Source organism: Symsagittifera roscoffensis, chromosome 1, assembly GCF_963678635.1.
Source record: "Symsagittifera roscoffensis chromosome 1, txSymRosc1.1, whole genome shotgun sequence".
Classification (NCBI taxonomy): Eukaryota; Metazoa; Xenacoelomorpha; order Acoela; family Convolutidae; genus Symsagittifera; species Symsagittifera roscoffensis.
Genome location: NC_087062.1, coordinates 58,904,510 through 58,922,621, shown reverse-complemented (window position 1 = coordinate 58,922,621; position 18,112 = coordinate 58,904,510). Strand labels below are relative to the sequence as shown.

The following is an 18,112-nucleotide window of genomic DNA, read 5'->3' as shown; positions in this document are numbered from 1 at the left end:
TGCGTGTGATTATAGAACTACAAAAACATAGAAAATTAGTGAATACGGCATAAAACACTACAATTGTCTTCAAAAAATAAATAAACGAAAAAAAAGAAAAAAAATCCCAATTTTTTGCACAAAACTTTTAAATTTGTATAAAAATTGAAATGGCCAAGATAAATCACTTAACGACGCATCTAAAACTGGTTTTCTTTGAAAAAAAATCGAATTTTTCTAAGCCTAAATGGCCAATATTTATATATAACGAACGTTACTTGATCGCTTTACTAGTTCGAAATTGGGGAAAAATTTTTTTATCTGAAGGGCCTTTATTTTGATATATCACTCAGACCATTCCGATGATTATTTGTGGTACCTGATTTTGCGTGGAAAACAAAACGAAAAAAAAACGAGCACACCCGAATACAAAGTTCCTCCACATTTTCAAATGGTCGGAAAAATAATCTAAATCGCTCCATAGAAGTTCTGGAGCGGGGTTTTAACGGAATTTTATCTTATACGCATTTGATGGTTTGAATTTCAATGGTCAGAATTTGTAAGTTTAATTTTTTTTCCTAAAGAGGCGAGGCTGCGCTTCGTAAACACTAGTGAGAACACGAGAAAAAAGCAGCTCTACCAAGTAAAACATAAAAAAGGAAATAAGCCTCGAATTAGTGAAAAAAAATCGTCTACATGTCAGATTCGATCTTGCGACATAGGCTGTATGAATTTCAAGCGCTAACTACTCAACCACGGCTCAACAATTCACAAACACTAGCCACAAATAAAGCAGAGAACAGATGCTTTAAAACTTCCAATGCTAAAGACCGTGATTATAGCAAAAGTGCCACCAAATATGAGCACTTTTATTTGCGAGTTAGCTTGGAAAACAAAGAAGGTTCGTTCTAATATACTACGCTCGCAAGCTCACTAAAATTTTTAAAAAGTTTAATTTCCATCTACTATGTTAACGCAAAGAAACTTGATGGATAGATTTTCTACTCGGTTATTTCCCACTTTCAACGGTTATTTCCATTAACTGTTTTTCAATGGTGCGTGAAATATTATGAACTAAGTTTTGCGTATATCACTCATTACCTCATTTGAATTGTACTGTGAGTATTTTGTTAAATTAGGTTAAATGCTTTATGCTGCGGTTTCAGGATTTGACAGGAAATTTAGCCGAATTGTAACATCAGCAAACTGTAGTAACATCAACAAACTAGAGTACACGCAGTGTCTACTGCTTCTACTAAATCATTAACATATAAGTTCAATAACCCCGAGGAAACCCTTGTTCCGAATTTTGATACAATCAGAATATGTGCCATTTACTATTGTTTCCTGCTGTCTATTTTTCCAGGAACGAATTTATTGAAGTAATGGCGGACAGATCAAAACCAAAGTTTTAATTTCCGGGTTACACAAATGCAACAACACTCCTGTAAAATATGGCAGCTATAATTACTTTTATGTATTTCCTCTGGATAACTTGATTTGTACCTTAAGTAGACTCTCCTCCTTCGCCTCAAAGTAGTCAGTTTTGACTAGACACTCTTCAGTGCTCTGTCTCAGCTCCCCATTCTCCCTTTCTAGCAAATCCAATTTTCGCTCCAACAACTTCACCAGCTCCACGCTTCCCCCACTTCCACTGCCACCTTCCTCCACACTGGACCGAATCAAAAATTTAGACTCATGATACATTCAAATTATTTTGAAAAGCTGGCCATTTTCCTGCGACTAGGATTTCAGTATTTTTGAATTAGCAAATGCATATCTCTAAGAAAACTAGTTTTTCTGTAGATAGTATAAAATTATCAAACAGCACTATTCATTGAGAAAAAAATGAACTATTGAGTCAAAATTATAAACATAGAAAAAAATTTCTGTTACTTTTTTATACCTCAAGCTACACAAATTTGAACTCGCGTACTTTAGGGGAATATATACACAACCGAGCTCTTTTACAAATATAAGGACTAGGGATGCTAGCTATGTCTACTTCTTACCTCGTAATGTCGAATAAAGCTTGCTGGTCCTGGTCTCCATCAGCACTTGTAGATCCATTGGCTGTACCATTGGCGCCAGTGTGATCTTGTGGACTGTTACGGTTGTGGAGCAGCAGTAACTCCTCTTCTAAGTCCGCCTCCTCCTGGTAAAACATATTGAGCACTTCCGTCTTTCGCTCGTTGTCATGTTTCAACTGTTTGACTCTGTCGTTCAGCTGGTCACAGAAGACATTAAGTTCGTCGTTTTGACTTTTCAACAGTACATTTTCTTGTAACAATGCTTGTCCAATTCGCGCAGCAAGTTCCAGGTCATGTTCTTTCTACACAAACACGATAAGAGAAAACGAGTTTAATATTCATTGGTGCTCTTGATATGATCTTCGGTAAAGTCACTATCTCTTACGACCTGAACTAAGCCAAAAAAAAAACAAAAAGGATATAAAAATGACCATCTCCAACGTAGACCGATCTCAAAATTTAATTGAAAACGTTGCGTGTCAGGACATTTGTGTCCCAGACATTTATGTCCCGGCAAAAACAGTCCAAAATGCAAAAAGTGTCCAAGACATTTGGTTCCCAGACAAAATTGTCCCAAAATTGTCCAGGCTATTGGCACACTAGTTAATGACCGGATTAATTTGATAAGCTCTCAATAGGAAGGATGAAATCGATAAGGCCACGCAACTGAGCACTTAGACCAGAAATTACTTCGCGTAGCAAATTAGAGACGAAATTAACACAGGACTCAAATCGTTTACACATACCTACACAATTATATCTTGATTGATAATGTTGCCAAACGTAGACACGAGAGATCATAATTTCATTGTTATTGCTCTCGAGTTCGTGTTGACAATGGAAATTCTTATGACAAATAAAAACAACGAAATGCTAGTTTATGATGCATACGCATACTTCAAACATCGGATTCTAAGAGACACCTCAATTTCAAGAAAGAGGAAACGTATTTTCGACTTTTGAGCTGCTTCGACATTGAATTCCCTAAACGAGCCACCATTGATTTCGAAATAGCGGTCAAAAATGCGTTCAATTCAGTATCCAAAAATGTAAAAACTCAATACTGTTATTTCCATTTGAGCCAAAGCGTCTAGATCTGGAATTCCGAGAGCATGTCCGAATGCTGCTGAGTATCGCTTTCCTGCCTGTAAGTGATGTTTCTACTGCTTTCGAAACTCTTCAGAAGACATGCCCTGAGACAGCCCACCCAATCTTCAATTACTCTGAGGACAATTACGTTGGTCGGCTCTCGGCGGCAAATGGAACTCGTCAAAACCCCAGATTTGAGGTTGACAGCTGGAGTTGTCATCAACGTGTAATAACCGGGCGACCCAGAACCAACAATGCTGTTGAAGGTTGGAATAGCAACTTCGTCAAACTCGTGAATGGCAAGCACCCATCATTTCCCAAACTCATAGAAAAATTTCAAGACGAACAGAAAAACGCTGAAATCTTGATCGAAAAAATGTGTGCAGGGCAAAGAGTGTCACGTTATAAAAAACCTCTTTATGTCAAACTTGACAAAAACCTTTCAGAATTGGTTGCGGCCTACGACCCAAGTAAACTTCTGAGTTTCCTAAAAGGGCGCAGCAGCAACATCAAACTATAATTTAAAGTCAATTTATTTTCCAAAGTTGATATTGCGAAGCAATAATTTTCAATAAATTTTTCTAAGTTGAATTTTTTCCCAGAAAATTTCAAAATTGAGCTAGACCCGATTTGAAAATGGCAAAATGATCAATGTAATCAAGCTTCTCCCACCCTCTTCCCTTTTGGCTCAATCAAGTCAACCCATTTCAACTTTGCCCTAGTTTACCCATTTTTGGGTTTTTTAATTTCAAATATTGACTAAATTACTAAAATTTTTTGTCGAGCCCGAGATTTGAACTTCAAGCCTTTTGACCTTGAGACTTATGACTTCATCACTCGACCAAATGCGCTTTTAAATTTCAAAATTTTCATGAAAGTTTTGTCTCACTTTGACTGTTCTATGGTTAATTGGTACGCATTAAATCTACTTAAAGAACGATCAAACAACCTCAAAAGAACAAAGCATTAAAGATCACAAGGTCAAATCAAAAAAATTAATTTCGCAAAACAATTTCGGACAATTTTGTCTGGGACATAAATGTCTGGTACAATTTTATCATTTCGGACTGTTTTGTCAAGGACACAAATGTCTTGGACACAAATGTCTATGCACCAAAACGTTGTGTTGATCTCACATAAAAAAAATTGCTTAATCACTCGCTTAAAATTGTTTAAAAAGTAAGAGACAACATGGATACCTATCGTACAAATTTGAAAACTATAGAAAACAAATTTTAAAACGGAAAACCGTTACCTCCTCGAGTAGTTTAGTGACAGCCTCAATATCATGGTACGTCTTTGTCATCTGTGCTATTCTTTCGCCTCCAATCACTAAACAAAGCGAGATAAAACCACGTTGCTTTACAAGGGAAACTGAAACTAAATACCTCCTCCATCTACTTCATGTCTTTGCATCCATCTGTCCAGCTTCACATTTAAAGAGATTTTCTCCTTTCAAATACCTTTCATGTGCGAAATTTAACAACCAAACAGCCTCCAATATTTTATTTATCAGTAAAGGTCTACATGTATGACTGCACGTATTTGTATTTTAAACAACAAAAAGTAGGGTCTCACTGAAAAAGGAGAAAAACTGATTGAGAAAATCGGCAGAGAGATCGGCTAGCTGCAGTGGTGTGAGAGGAGAAGCTCGCCTATGGATGATGTCCCCGAACAAGTCCCCTTCTCCCGATGCCTCGAACACCTGGTCTTGAGTGGATCCCGAGACAGCACCTGGTGTATCCTTTTCCCCTCCCAGGAAGTCCTGAGGGACAGAAGCGGAAGAGGATCCCGGAAAAGTACCTGTAGCAGTAGCACCGACTGGAGATGCAAGAGGGGTAGTGCGTAGTTTGTAGCGAGGAATTTGATCCTCAATCAGACTGCAGATCTCAACCTCAGGCAACAACTCACTCGTGTGCACATCTGTTACAAAACTCAGATTCAGTTGAGCCAGACAAACAAAGAATAATTACATTGATAATTTGATTGAATACTAATCAAAGGACTGTTGGTCATTTGATAAAATAATCAATAATTCACGATTGATTTCACTAAAAAGCAGAAAGGTTGGCTGTATTGAAACCAAATTAGCTCAACTCTTATTTTCACCAATAAGAATTCAAAGCTTGCGCTCAATCAACTTTCATTGTTTTGAAGCCAGACAAGAACCGAATTTAGAAAATGAATGAGTATGAATAAAATACTTATATTAGAATTTAAACAGCTCTAACTGCAATTACAATATGATTTGATACCAATACGCAGCCGCTGAAAATGCTTCTCAAATATGGTTTTAAAAAACTGTAACGCCAAAGTGGGATTTCTTTGTCTGAGCTACTTATTCAGATTATCAGCCTAGCTTAATGCGAACAGATGCATTGTTGAATGCCCTTTTGTTTATGTGCAAGTGCAAAAAAAAGTGTTTTGAATTTAGGAAAGCAATAAAGATGCATTACCTGTTAAGACTGCAGCGTCTTGTGTGCGAACAGCAGCTGGACTCTCACTGATGTCCAGTTCAGGCCTTTGATCCTCCCTTTCTTCTCCCTCTATGAAATTATGGTGCTCGTCACCCGCACACAGGAGACTATGTCTGTTTCTATTTGAACTGACCTCCGAATCAACCTCGCTACGAGATCTCGACACTGAATTCTCCCCTTCTATCGCTTCTCTCGCAGAGGATACTTGTATATCCCTGCTGGTTAAAGGCCCAGTGGAAAATTGACCCTGCACACCCCACCTGCTCGGCCCTCCGCCGCCACTCACAGCACCAGTGATAGCACTACCACCTTCTCCCGAAGAAAAGCTAGTTTGCGCGGTATTCTCCTAAAAATACAATGAAATTATCAACCACTGGGATGACTTCAAAAGATAAACAGATTCCACTAGTATTCGCTTAACTTTGTCAGTGATTTAGGATGACGCAATTTTTCAACTTATTCAATAGATTCAACTAACAAACTCCGCTGAGCAATAAGCTCCACTTAGAAAAGAAAAGTTTAGTTTCATAATTAAAACTGCAAACAGAAAACATAGCCAACAGACAGTTGGAAGAGTGCCAATGAACAAGGAAACTAAAAAAATTAAATGCACCACCTTAAAGCTGTTTGAATTTCAAGAGTCTAGTATGATTAAGACTCTGTTTGATGAAGCTAGGCTAATTTGAAAAAAGAAATACATCAATATTAACTTTTTTTTTATTCCGCTGGGAAATCTAAAAAAGCAGTTCAGCTCCTTACGTAAAACTAGGGGCTATTGTGCCCCAAGTTAAAAATTACATGCAACTTTTTCGTGATTTTACTGGGCCGGGTAATGAAGACAAGCTCTAACAGCAAGCACGGATCACGGCGGGCCTCGAACATTCAACCTCTAAGACTAACTTCTTTATCATTTTAACAAATGAATTTCATCTTTCTTACTCAGAGGCGGAGCGGAGATTCGCACCACTTGCGATTAAACACGAGCATTTAAAACATAAGTCGAAAAATAGAAAAAACGTTTTCTACCAAAAAATAAAGTTTCGTATGTCTCGATAGAAGTTCATTTAATGCTAACATGGCAGAAAATTGAGTATTACGGTACAAAACTTACGGAGAGGAAACAAAGTCGACAATCTTTGAGCAGACACAAGTTGAGCAGAAAAAAAACATCATCTTAAAAAATCTTTACAGTTTTAGGTCCCACCTGAGACTAGAATGAAAACCACTTGCACTTTCAACTACAAGTGAAGTTGCCTACATCACAAGAGAAAAAATCAGAGAAAAAAAAAACAAGAGATTTGGCAACTAAGCCAACAATTTTTGAGCAGACTTTTTTTGCTCTGAGAAAATTTTTTTAAAAAATTAGAAGTTTCAAGTCCACCTCCCTGAACCTACAAAAACAACACTTCGAACTTGCAATAAACGTTACTTACAGGACAAACAAGTTGTGTGATGTGGCAACTAAGACGACAAAACTTTAGCAGAAAAACGGAAGTCCAACAATTCAACTTTTATCGAAATGTTTCTTTTCAACTGCATACATATTAAAAACAAGGTGCGGCCGAGAGTCAAACCCCGGACCTTAGGGTACAAATGCGACGGCGTTTACTCTAGACCAAGTGAGAAGGAAACTGGAAGTTAGGCAGGTTCATTAAAAAAGCAGGGTAAAGAAAAGTCTTGTTCTCGGTCTCAAGACAATTAATCTCGCAAGTGTAATTATAACTGATTTTAGCGAACAGGTATTTTTGCCCTCGAAACACCGCAAAATAAGTTCATTATGCCATAAAACAAATCGAAACCGTTAAATCGAAAAAAAAATAAAACTTTGTAAAATGACAAGTTACAAACGTTCAAAATCGATTTCAAAATCAAAATAAAATCCATGCTTAACAAAAACAGGGAAAAAACAGTACCAAAAAAAAACAATTTTTTTTTAAAAAACAGTAAATGATCCGACAAAAACTAGGCCGAAAACCACGAATACGAAAAAATAATTCTTGAAACATTTTTCAAGATAATTATTTGAAAAACAAACAAACACCGGAAACGGACTACACCTATTTACTAAGCTATTCACTACCTAAATGAAGATAGTTTTTTGAATTTTCAAGAAATTAAGCATGTCTAAAATTTACCAGTCCTAGACATTTGACCATTCTGTTCCTTAAATTATTTAGGGAAGAAAAATTCTAGTACTCGACTGCAATAAACTTGCTAATCGCAAGGCTAAATAGTTACACAGAGGCGAAGTTGCACTTCGCATACAAAAGCAAAATATGACCGATAACGCTATTGAGAAAAACTGAATGAGTAAAACTTTGAGTCCACAAAATTTCTTAAGTGACGCACGCCAGATATGAGTCTACATAATTGCTAAATGACGCAAGCCAATTATGACGCATTAGCAGTACCAGTCAATTTGCAAAAAAAAAAGAAATTCACTAACTAACATACCTCAATTTATAGAGCGGACGCATTTTAACTAAAAAGTTCAAAAAAACATCCGACCCTGCCGAGGTTCGAACCCCCGTATTGTGTTGTGGGTCTCCTTCCCTACCTCTACGCTACAGATCCATGATACGTTGAAGCTAAAGTGCTATTTGTAATAAAATAGTCTGTGTTAATATCCTTAGCATTGGCTGTACTTAATCTTAATAGCTTGTTATTGATCAAAATGAAAACATTTTATCGCAACAATATTTGCGACTTAGGTTCGAAAAAAAAGACAGTTCATACTATAACACAAGCTTTGTAAAAAGGATCAAAACTCCACAAAAATCAAACCACAAAAACTTAATTTTGAGCGAAGAGTTTTTCTTGAACAAAAAACAAAAACAAACACGCGACCTAAATAAATGTATTCACTTTGTTCATTGACACTTAAGAATACAAGATTTAAAAATTTGAGACATTTAACTCCATCAGCACCATTCCCCAATGCAGTCATGTTATTTTCAAAAGTTTCTGTACCTCCTTGATTAATTCTTTCTCTCTAATTGTATTTCAACCTAAAAATGTACAAATTCAAGACAGCCATTCACAATATTTCTTGTTATCACAAAAAGCTCGAAAACAATTGCAAGACAACCTTAACTCATCGGTTTAAGCCAAAAGCTCCATATTTCTACGAAAGATTATGCGATGACACGGAAATCAATTTGAGAAAAATGCAAAAAAAATCTATAACTTAAAATTTACTCACGTGGTTAACGTCGTTAGAAGTCGAATTCGCCCTTGTCGGATCGTTTGATTCCAGCGTGTCGACAGGATGGTATCAAGAGCGCATACGAAGCCTTCGTGGATTAATAAGGAAACAGTTTCCGATTACTTAAACTGCGTCTGAATCACGCTTTAGCAATCAAAGTGTGCATATAAGTAGAGTAGAAAGAGCAAAGTGTTTGGACATTGTGGTTTATGTACCAGTAAAATAGTTCCTGCAGCGCAATTGGGAAAGCAAAACAACTAAGTATAGTAGAGTTTCACACTATTCTGATTTCCATGGCTCCTCAGAGTATGCCAGGTAGAATTAGTGCAGTAAAAGGAACGAAGGGAACTTTCTGATTTTACGCATTGCTAATACAGACATAGCCCAATCAAGTTTTAACCTTCAAATCAACTATTCATTTCTCTATCTGAAACAAAATTTAGCCTCAAAACCAAACGGTTCAAACGTGTGAAATATCATGTACCATTGAGCTAGCACACCATAAGATTGTTCGATTGATATCAAATTGTATCAACCAAGCGCACAAATAGTATGACTCGATAAACACATTTCATCTTGAGCTTCAAATTCAAAAAACAACGCTAGTTTGTTCAACAACAAGCTATTATATAGATGATCATGTTCAATCAGTATTGGAAAAAAAAACGAATTTATATAATACATGTTTGCAGCAGCAATTAGTATAATTTGTACATCACTGATTCAATGATGAATCAAAGAGTATTTTGCACGATCAGGACACTTCGTCGAATGGTTTCTCTGGAAGATCGGACGTCTCAATTAACTGTCCCATTTTTTGAATTCCATGCCATCAGGGGGCTGCACTTCCACTTTCTTAGATCCAACCTCGTCCCAATTGGTGCTCAACACAGTCCCCCCAGACTCGGTCTAGAAAACAACATCAGATGTTCTCACAACACCACCGCAATATTTGAATCATTTAAAGCAGACAATGATGAAAACCCGATATTATTTCTTAAAAAATTAACTTTTTTATAATTTCTTGAAACACTGACTTGTTTTTTGAAAAAAAAAAACTATCGAACTTCAAAGAAAAAATTGATGACTTGAAGCTCTTTGAACTTCTAGACAAATGTATGGTTGGCTTTTTATAAAATTAACCCAATTTTAGAAAACTAGATCAAAGGGTAAAGTTTTGTATAAGGCTGAGAAATCTGAAAACTAAAAACACTTCCGAAAATGGAAGTCGATCACATTTCTCGTGACCGTTACTCTTTTGCTGTTCAATAGTGAAGTTTGCCTTCCTTTTAAAATAAGAAACAAACTTTGTAGGACTCGGTAAAAACTCATTTTAGGCAAAGAGCCAGACAATTTATTATTAAAATTGCAACAGAAAAAAATTGACGAAGAGAAAACAAAGCCGACAACATTTTAGCAGACACAAGTGGACCCGAAAACAATTAATTTAATTGTCAAATCCCTCTGAAGCTACACTGAATAATACCAGCAGTTGCAACTTCAATGAAAGTTGCTTACGACCCAAGCAAACCCCTCGATGTGTCAACTAAGCAAACAAAACGTCAGCAGGCAAACGATAGTCCGGCAACTCAATTTTGACCGAACTTTTTTCTTTCACTTGCATACATACTGAAAAAAAGGTCCAGCCGGGACTCGAACCCCATACCGTACGGTCCAGAGGCGACGGCATTACTAGGCCAACTAGGAATAACTCTCGAAGTTCTGAAGCTTCAACAATACAGCAAAAGGACAGGCAAATAAGATTTATAAGAAAGGTGTTTACGGAAAAAAAAAGTATAGTTCCCGTTTACAAGTAAAATTAGAAAACAAATTGCCAAAAAAATCAAACTTGCGCCTGAACAGAAAACAAAATTACCAACCCCTAAATAAGAGTCTTCAATACGATCATCTAATCTTAATACGGGACGGCAGCTGTTAAGATCAGTCCATTCAATTGTCCTTTATCTGGATTTGCATTGATGAAATGAAACCAATTATTTTCGATAGAAACTTTGATATCAAAAAAGAGATATTGGAAGGATTAAATCACCGTCTACGCTCATTAATTATTTAGTATTAATTACTTGGGAATAGTTATCACGCATTTAGGATTAAAAAAACTGTCAACGCGCATTAATTATCCCGCTGTGATTATTTAGCGCGCATAAATTATCCCAAACTGATCAAATTACCCAAATACTGATAGAAAAAACGATAATTCGAAAAAGAAGAGTAGTTCTTTATTTCGTGTCTGTACAAAACAGTCCCATACAAAACAGTCCAATACAAAACAGTCCAATACAAAACAGTCCGAAAAACAGTCCGAAAAATAGTCCTAGTAATAATTGTTCTAGAAGCTGATAAGCAAATTTATCTCATACTAAACACATTTGATTCCAACAAATCCGGATAACAATAGGTAGTATAGTAGAGAAATTAGAACAACCTAGATAACAGCAGCGGCCACTCAATAACAGCAAAAATACTCGAAACATTTAAGTTAACGCAATTTAAGAAAATGAACTCTTTTTTTAATCTATGCAAAAAGAGACAGGTTGTTCAGTATGTTTCATTTGCAAACACTTGGCAACACTCAATAGAAACGAAATTTACTATCTTTCGATGGAAATCATACTTACAAACAAAAAATCTGAGTTACTGATTTTTGAAGGGTATGCTTATATTAAACACAGAACGCTGGCAGACAAATCCCTTTCCTGGCAGTGCGCACAAACTAGATGCAATGGCCGTGTGCGTACAAAAGAGGACTCCGTTGAGATCGTTAAAGATCACTGCCACTTTCCCGATCCAGCTGACATCGAAAAACGTAAGTTCAGAAAAACACTTAAAGATCGAGCAGCAGTATCTGATGTAACACCGCGGCCGACTATTTTCGCAGCCTAACGTGATGTGAACCGAGAAACAGCTGTTCATTTACCTAGTTATTCTGCTAATCAGCAAGCTGCAAATAGAGTTCGACGCGAAAAAAGACCAAAGATGGCAGAGCCAACATCCTTGACTGGCTTTCAACTACCACTGGCTCTACAGAAAACCCACGATGGAGAGCAGTTCCTTCTTCACGATTCTGGTCCCCAAGATGAAAATCGGGTTATTGTGTTCGCCACGTTACCTGGATTAGACCTACTATCTTTATCGGATGATTGGTTCTGTGATGGAACGTTTTCAACTGCTCCCAATGTTGTCTATCAGATTTATACTATACACGCTTCTGTTGAAGGATGCCTTATTCATATTGTTTACGCTCTGCTACTCGACAAAAAGGAATCAACTTATTGTCGCCTTCTCAGTATTCTAAAAATTGATTCCCCAAAACGCGTCACAATTGATTTTGAAGTAGCTGTGCGAAACTCAATAATAGCTACCCATCAGAGTGCTCAAACTAAGTTTTGTTTTTTCCATGTGAGTCAAAGTGTCTGGCGACATGTTCAGTCGTCAGGTAATACTCTCAATTACAACAGTGACCTTAGTTTTCGCGAACTTATTCGAATGCTTCTCGCAACAGCATTTCTGCCCGTAGAGGAAGTCCCCACAGCTTTCGAGCTTCTGCAAGGTATGGCATCTGAAGAAAGTCAACCGATTTTCAATTATTTCGAGGACACATATATTGGTAGACTGACTTCTCAAGGACGACAAAAGCCCAGATTTGATATGGAGCAATGGAGTTGCCATCAAAGAGTAAAAAACGACCTTCCCGCACCAACAACGCTGTAGAAGGTTGGAACAGCAATTTCGTGAAACTGGTCAATAGTAAGCATCCATCATTTCTAAAACTGATCGAGAAGTTCTAGGACGAGCAAAATAATGCGGAAATACTGTTGGAAAAAATGTGCGCAGGACAAAAAGTAGCCAGACCCAAAAAAAACTTAATACCAAAAACTCGATAAAAACTTAATCACTATGATTAAGTCATATCAACCCACCGCTATCATTGGGTTTTTGAAAGGATGTAGTTATAATATTAAATTAAAATCAGATGTTCAAATTTCACATTTATTCTACACTGTCAAGCAATAAAATTTTTCCAAGTTCAATTATTTTCCTTGATTTTTCAAAATTGAGCTAGAGTCGATTTAAAACCGGCAAAATATTGAATACATACAAGGTGTTGATTTTTCTGTTCCCTCCGCCCAACCCTCTAAGAATGAACCCTTTGTTGTACCCTAGATATACCCGTTATCATATTTACCCGAATTTCAACTTTTTCGAAAATTGGAAAATTTTTTGTGCCGCCCGAGATTCGATCCTTTGATCTCTAGAGTTTGAGACTAACGCTTTAACCACTATACCATGAGGTCTTTGATTTTCATCCAAATTATTGTTCCAACTTTGGCTCTTTGATCTTAAATTGCCCCTGTTTGAGTTTTCAAAGCGTAGATCAATTCTGTCGGCGCGAAAAGATCAAGGTCAAGAAATTCAACTGGTTTTGGACTGTTTTGTATGGGACTGTTTTTTAGAACCATTTTTTGATGTTTCGGACTCTTTTGTATGGGACTGTTTTGTATGGGACTGTTTTGTAAATGCACCCTTTATTTGATCAGAAAAACATTTAAAGCTTTGATTTAAGTACTGAATTATTTAGACAGGGTTGAAGCTGAGCTTCGCACCTGTTGCGATACAAAGCAAGAAAGCCTGTAAGTCGAAAAAAAATCAAAAATGTCGAAAAAATAGAAGTATCAAAATGGATAAGACTAGCTTTGAAACAAGAACATGCCAAAAACAGAATGTTCAATTAGCAAGTGGTAACATACCCGAAACTTACCAAGCGGTAACAAAGCCGAAACACATCAAATAAACCCTTTAAGCCGAAAAAAATCTTAAGATATATAAAAAATAAAAAATCCACTTCACCTTCAAAACAAAAAACTTTAATGCTCGCAATAAGAAACACTATGAGAACACTAAGCCAACATAATATAGCACAAAACCTACTAAGCAGAAAAAAATAATGAAAAAGTCAAAAAAATTCAAAAAAAACTTGAGACTAATAAAAAAAATACACGTCCCCCTCGCCCTCGTAAATTTAACAAAACAAAAATTTTTTTAGCTGATTTAAATAGGCCAAACCCTATCACGCAGAAACAAAAGAAAAAAGTCACCAAAAAAAATTTGCCATGCAAAAAAAAGGATGATCTAAATCAAGATGTTTAGGTTGTTCGATCCAAATGGGCTAATGAAATGAATAAAAATTAGGTTACTAAGCCGATAAAAATATGTCCAAGTAAATTTTCTTGCTTTTTCCTGAAAATTTTTGGGCAAACAAAAATTTTCAGCAAAAAACAAGAAAAAAATAAACGTTAACATAAAAACAAAAGTCAAAGTTAGTAAACAAGTTAGTATAAAATTACAAACAGCAGAAGTAAATTAAAACACTACAAAAAACTACAATATAACTTGCGTACAGCAAAAAAAAACAATTAGAAGATGTGGAAACTAAGCCACCAAAACATAAGCAGACAAATAATAAATCGACAATTCGTTTTGAAACCGAATATTTCTTTTTGAAAAAAAAAAACAAAGGATGCTGTCAGATTCGAACAAACCTTTGCCGTCCCTGGAATATTCGTGAACTCCAGACCAAGTGTGCCAAAGATGCAAAAAAAATTAAATTTGTTAGGAACAACCTAAATTTACCGTTTCCAATTTTGACCATTCTGTGAAAATTTATTTGCGGGAAAAAACTCAAGTACCCGATTGCAATACCCTTGCTTATCGCAAGGGTAAATATGTGCAAAAAAGTGTGTTTTTTGGCTTGTTATTCACTTACAGAAGAATTTTAGAAGCGTTGTCGATTATGTCTATCTCGCTAATAATCGAAACTTTTGTATAATTGTATCATCACACCGCGCAAAAAAAAAACAATACTAACTTGCAAGAAGGTTGTTTTTGTACTTTTTTATGTATGTTGTCGGAACATTCTGTGCTACTTGCACAGCAACCGGCTATCCTTCTTGTTTTTTAGTTTCAAAGCAAAATCAAAAACCCCGAATATCAGCGGAACGAGTCGATTCTTATAACATAATTATTATTATGATTACTATTACTATGATTATTAACATTATGATTACTATTACTGTAAATTTACAGCTAAAAGCTGAAGGGGAAAGACGATCCACTGAGTTTATAAGAGGAAACCGAGTTTTAGTATCTGAAAATACAAATGTCGCATAGACACTTGTACCTCCATGAACGAATAGATTCTTCGGGGTAAAATCTTCCAAATGCGTCCCTAGTGACAATACTCTTCCTTTTGAGTCCCATCGGCTGATGAAAAGTAGTTTAGTGATACACTTTGCAGTTCTGTGCCAAAAAAATTGAGGGATATAAATCGACCTGTATCCTAGGTACTATAAAGAATTCCAGTACGCAGTGCACATGGGCTCAAAGAAAGAGAGAGATGCTTTCGCAACTCTGTCGGTGCTACCTGCTATTATTTTTGATAGATACAAAATATCCAGTCAATCATGATACATGGGAAAAGAAAGAATGTTCAATTTTCGCAGTCGTTGTGGATAACTGAAGTCGACATAACCAAAATCAATTTCGTGAAACGGTGTTGAAAATTTTCGAGAATACCGATGTCTGACTTTGAAGGGTATCAAGCGGCACTGGCAAAACTAGTGTGTTGTAAGTGTCCAAACGAGCTGCTTTAGTTTTTTGACGTCCAAGAACATAAAAAGCTGAGTAACCGTTGACTTTTCTGGTCGGAACCCATGCTGAGAGTCATGAAAGTGTTTCTGCACAAAAAGATACACAATCCTTTTGAAAGTATTTTCGAACAAAATTGAGAATTGTGATCGGTCTGTAAATTTAATATCAGCTTCCTTATACTTCATGAACCGAGGAATAAATTTCTCATGATTTGTCTAGCGCTGGCACATTTTAAAAAAACACAGGTGGGATACTGTCGGATTCTTTGGATCCTGGCAAAGAAAACAGACTGGAAATAGTCATTGAACAATGACTGCTGCTGAGAAATGACTGCATAAAAGTTCTCAAAGTATATGCAAGTAGGAATGCCTTTCGATTTTCATATACTTCGGAGTGTTTAAAAAGTCTGCTGGAGTTACGCGTACTTGCAAGACTGTGTTCGTAATTTGCTCGGTCCGATTCCAACATGTTTAGGACATCAAGTCTTTAGTTTGAAATTTTCTCCTCAAGCGCTACCGACTAGTTTCATTTCGAGAGTCTTTAGTAGCTTTATAGAAGTCGAAGAATCTTGTGTGACCCATGGCTGAAGGCTTGTTCTATGACGTATTCTAGTAGGAACGTACTTGTTGATGAGATCTCTGATCCATTCGTACCACTGATCCACAAGCGCACTTGGATTTGTCCTGCAAACCCCTTTGAACGAATCATCCAAAAAATTTTGGCTAATACCAATGAAATCTGCTTTGCAATATCTATGGACTTTGTCTCGATTTGAACACTTGCGCAAAAACCTGGGTAGTTTTGCAGTAATTATACGATGGTCGGAAAATGTTGAAGCATTTCTGTCGCTGTGTCGAAATCAACATCATGATACACTTCATTGACGAAGTCTCGGTTAGCGAATAAATCGAAAGTAATTCAATTTGTCGCCAGAAAGTCAATCATTTGAACTAAGTTGCAGTCGTCAAACATCTGAAGAAGAGAGGCACAGTATGAATCTTCCATGTCTATTGACCACATCTAATGATATATGTAAATTTTTGGATATGAATAATTACCTGATATTGATTGGCCTTGACTTATCTAGTGCGTTTGATACCCTTAGACATGATTATTTGATTGGAATCCTGAAAAATTATATTGGTCTTTCTGATAACATATTGAAATGGTTTAGATCGTATCTCAGTAACCGTCGCCAAAAAGTTTTCATTGATTCACATTACTCTGACGAAGTTAATATTGAACACGGTGTTCCCCAAGGGTCGATCTTGAGACCCCTTTTATTTTGCATCTATGTTTTACCACTTCGTGATGTGTTTCTTAAACTTAACGTATCTTATCAATCTTATGCAGATGATACCTTATTCTATGTTGCTGCAAACTTCAAAGAAAACGATTTTATCAGTGTCAAGGAGAAAGTTAACTCTATTATAATTAACGTGCTTGATTGTTACAAAAAACTTGGTTTAGTGGTAAACCCCGACAAAACTGAAATTATTTCACTCGCAAAACCAAACCATAAACTGGACCTCAAATCGTTTTTTGTTGGCTCATATGAAGTTAGGGTGTTGAATGAATTGAAATCATTAGGTGTACTTATTGATAAAAACTGGAATGCGGTTCCCCATATAAACAAAGTAACGCAGACATATTACTTCGTCCTGCGGAAATTATACAGCGTTGGCTACTACTTGGATTTTAATAACCGTGTTATTCTTGTGAAAAATCTTATTTTATCGCGACTGGATTACTGTAATTCGCTGTTTTTGGGTTTACCGGACAAATTGATTAAAAAATTACAACGAATACAAGATGCCGCTGCCAGATTTGTGTTTCAGGCACATCGGCAGACGTCGGCAACGATCCTTCTACATGAACTGCATTGGCTGCCGGTTTGTCAGCGTATTAAGTTTAAGACTCTAGTTCTTCTCCACAAAGTACTTCATGATGACAGAATGGCCCAATATTTTGATGACATAGCAATATCGATAAGGCAACGATTTTCGATCAACAGAAGGAATGCCACCATACGTTTATCCATGGCGCGTTCAAAATATGGAAAGAGATGTTTCACGTTTGCAGGACCGAAGTTATGGAACAGTCTGACGCACGAGCTTAAATCAGAATCGGATGAATTGCTATTCAGGAAACAGTTGAAAACCCACCTGTTTCGACAATATTTCTACTAAGAACAGAACACCTTTGAGTCTAGAAAGGGTGTCAAAATAAACCCATGAATGAATGAATGAATGAATGAATGAATGAATGACCATCTATATATACTTTCTTCGGAAGCGTTGAAAGCGCATAAGATGCTATAGCTTTCAACAGCTTCAACACGACACGCGATGACATCCTCGAGATGCATAGACAGGAAGATAGGGGAATGCTTCAAGTCGCTCCGAACTGCCAACATGACACCCCAATGTTTACTACTCTGGTTAGACCTTTCTTTGCGATACAGACACAAATTGGAAATGCCCAGTTCGCTGTCCGGAAACTCTTCATTCCGCCATGTCTCTGTGATAGCGTACAAGTTTGCACCACATTTGTTTACAGCATTGCAAAAAGCATTTCTTCGCTCTAGGTTTATCAAGCTTCTATTATTTATAATTGTTATTTTCAATTCAGTTGCGCATTTCAACACAGAAAAGATATCGGTT

At 36.6% G+C, this 18,112-nt stretch overlaps 2 protein-coding genes across 2 annotated transcripts in view; both read right to left on the bottom strand.

The window, feature by feature from the left end:
- LOC134838957 (uncharacterized) overlaps nt 1–7,731 on the bottom strand; it is a 39,843-nt gene extending 32,112 nt beyond the window's left edge. Inside the window, exons 1-6 of the mRNA XM_063854332.1 lie at nt 7,711–7,731; nt 5,555–5,921; nt 4,677–5,021; nt 4,354–4,430; nt 1,992–2,311; nt 1,486–1,651 (exon numbers count right to left, since the gene is read on the bottom strand). Of these exons, the coding sequence (XP_063710402.1) occupies nt 1,486–1,651; nt 1,992–2,311; nt 4,354–4,430; nt 4,677–5,021; nt 5,555–5,921; nt 7,711–7,731 (1,296 nt within the window). The remainder of the gene's footprint in view (nt 1–1,485; nt 1,652–1,991; nt 2,312–4,353; nt 4,431–4,676; nt 5,022–5,554; nt 5,922–7,710) is intronic.
- A 1,636-nt stretch (nt 7,732–9,367) lies between these two features.
- The window catches only part of LOC134846463 (uncharacterized), a 124,895-nt gene continuing 116,150 nt past the window's right edge, over nt 9,368–18,112 (bottom strand). The window contains exon 7 of the mRNA XM_063863835.1: nt 9,368–9,689. Within this exon, the coding sequence (XP_063719905.1) occupies nt 9,582–9,689 (108 nt within the window). The 3' untranslated portion in view covers nt 9,368–9,581. The remainder of the gene's footprint in view (nt 9,690–18,112) is intronic.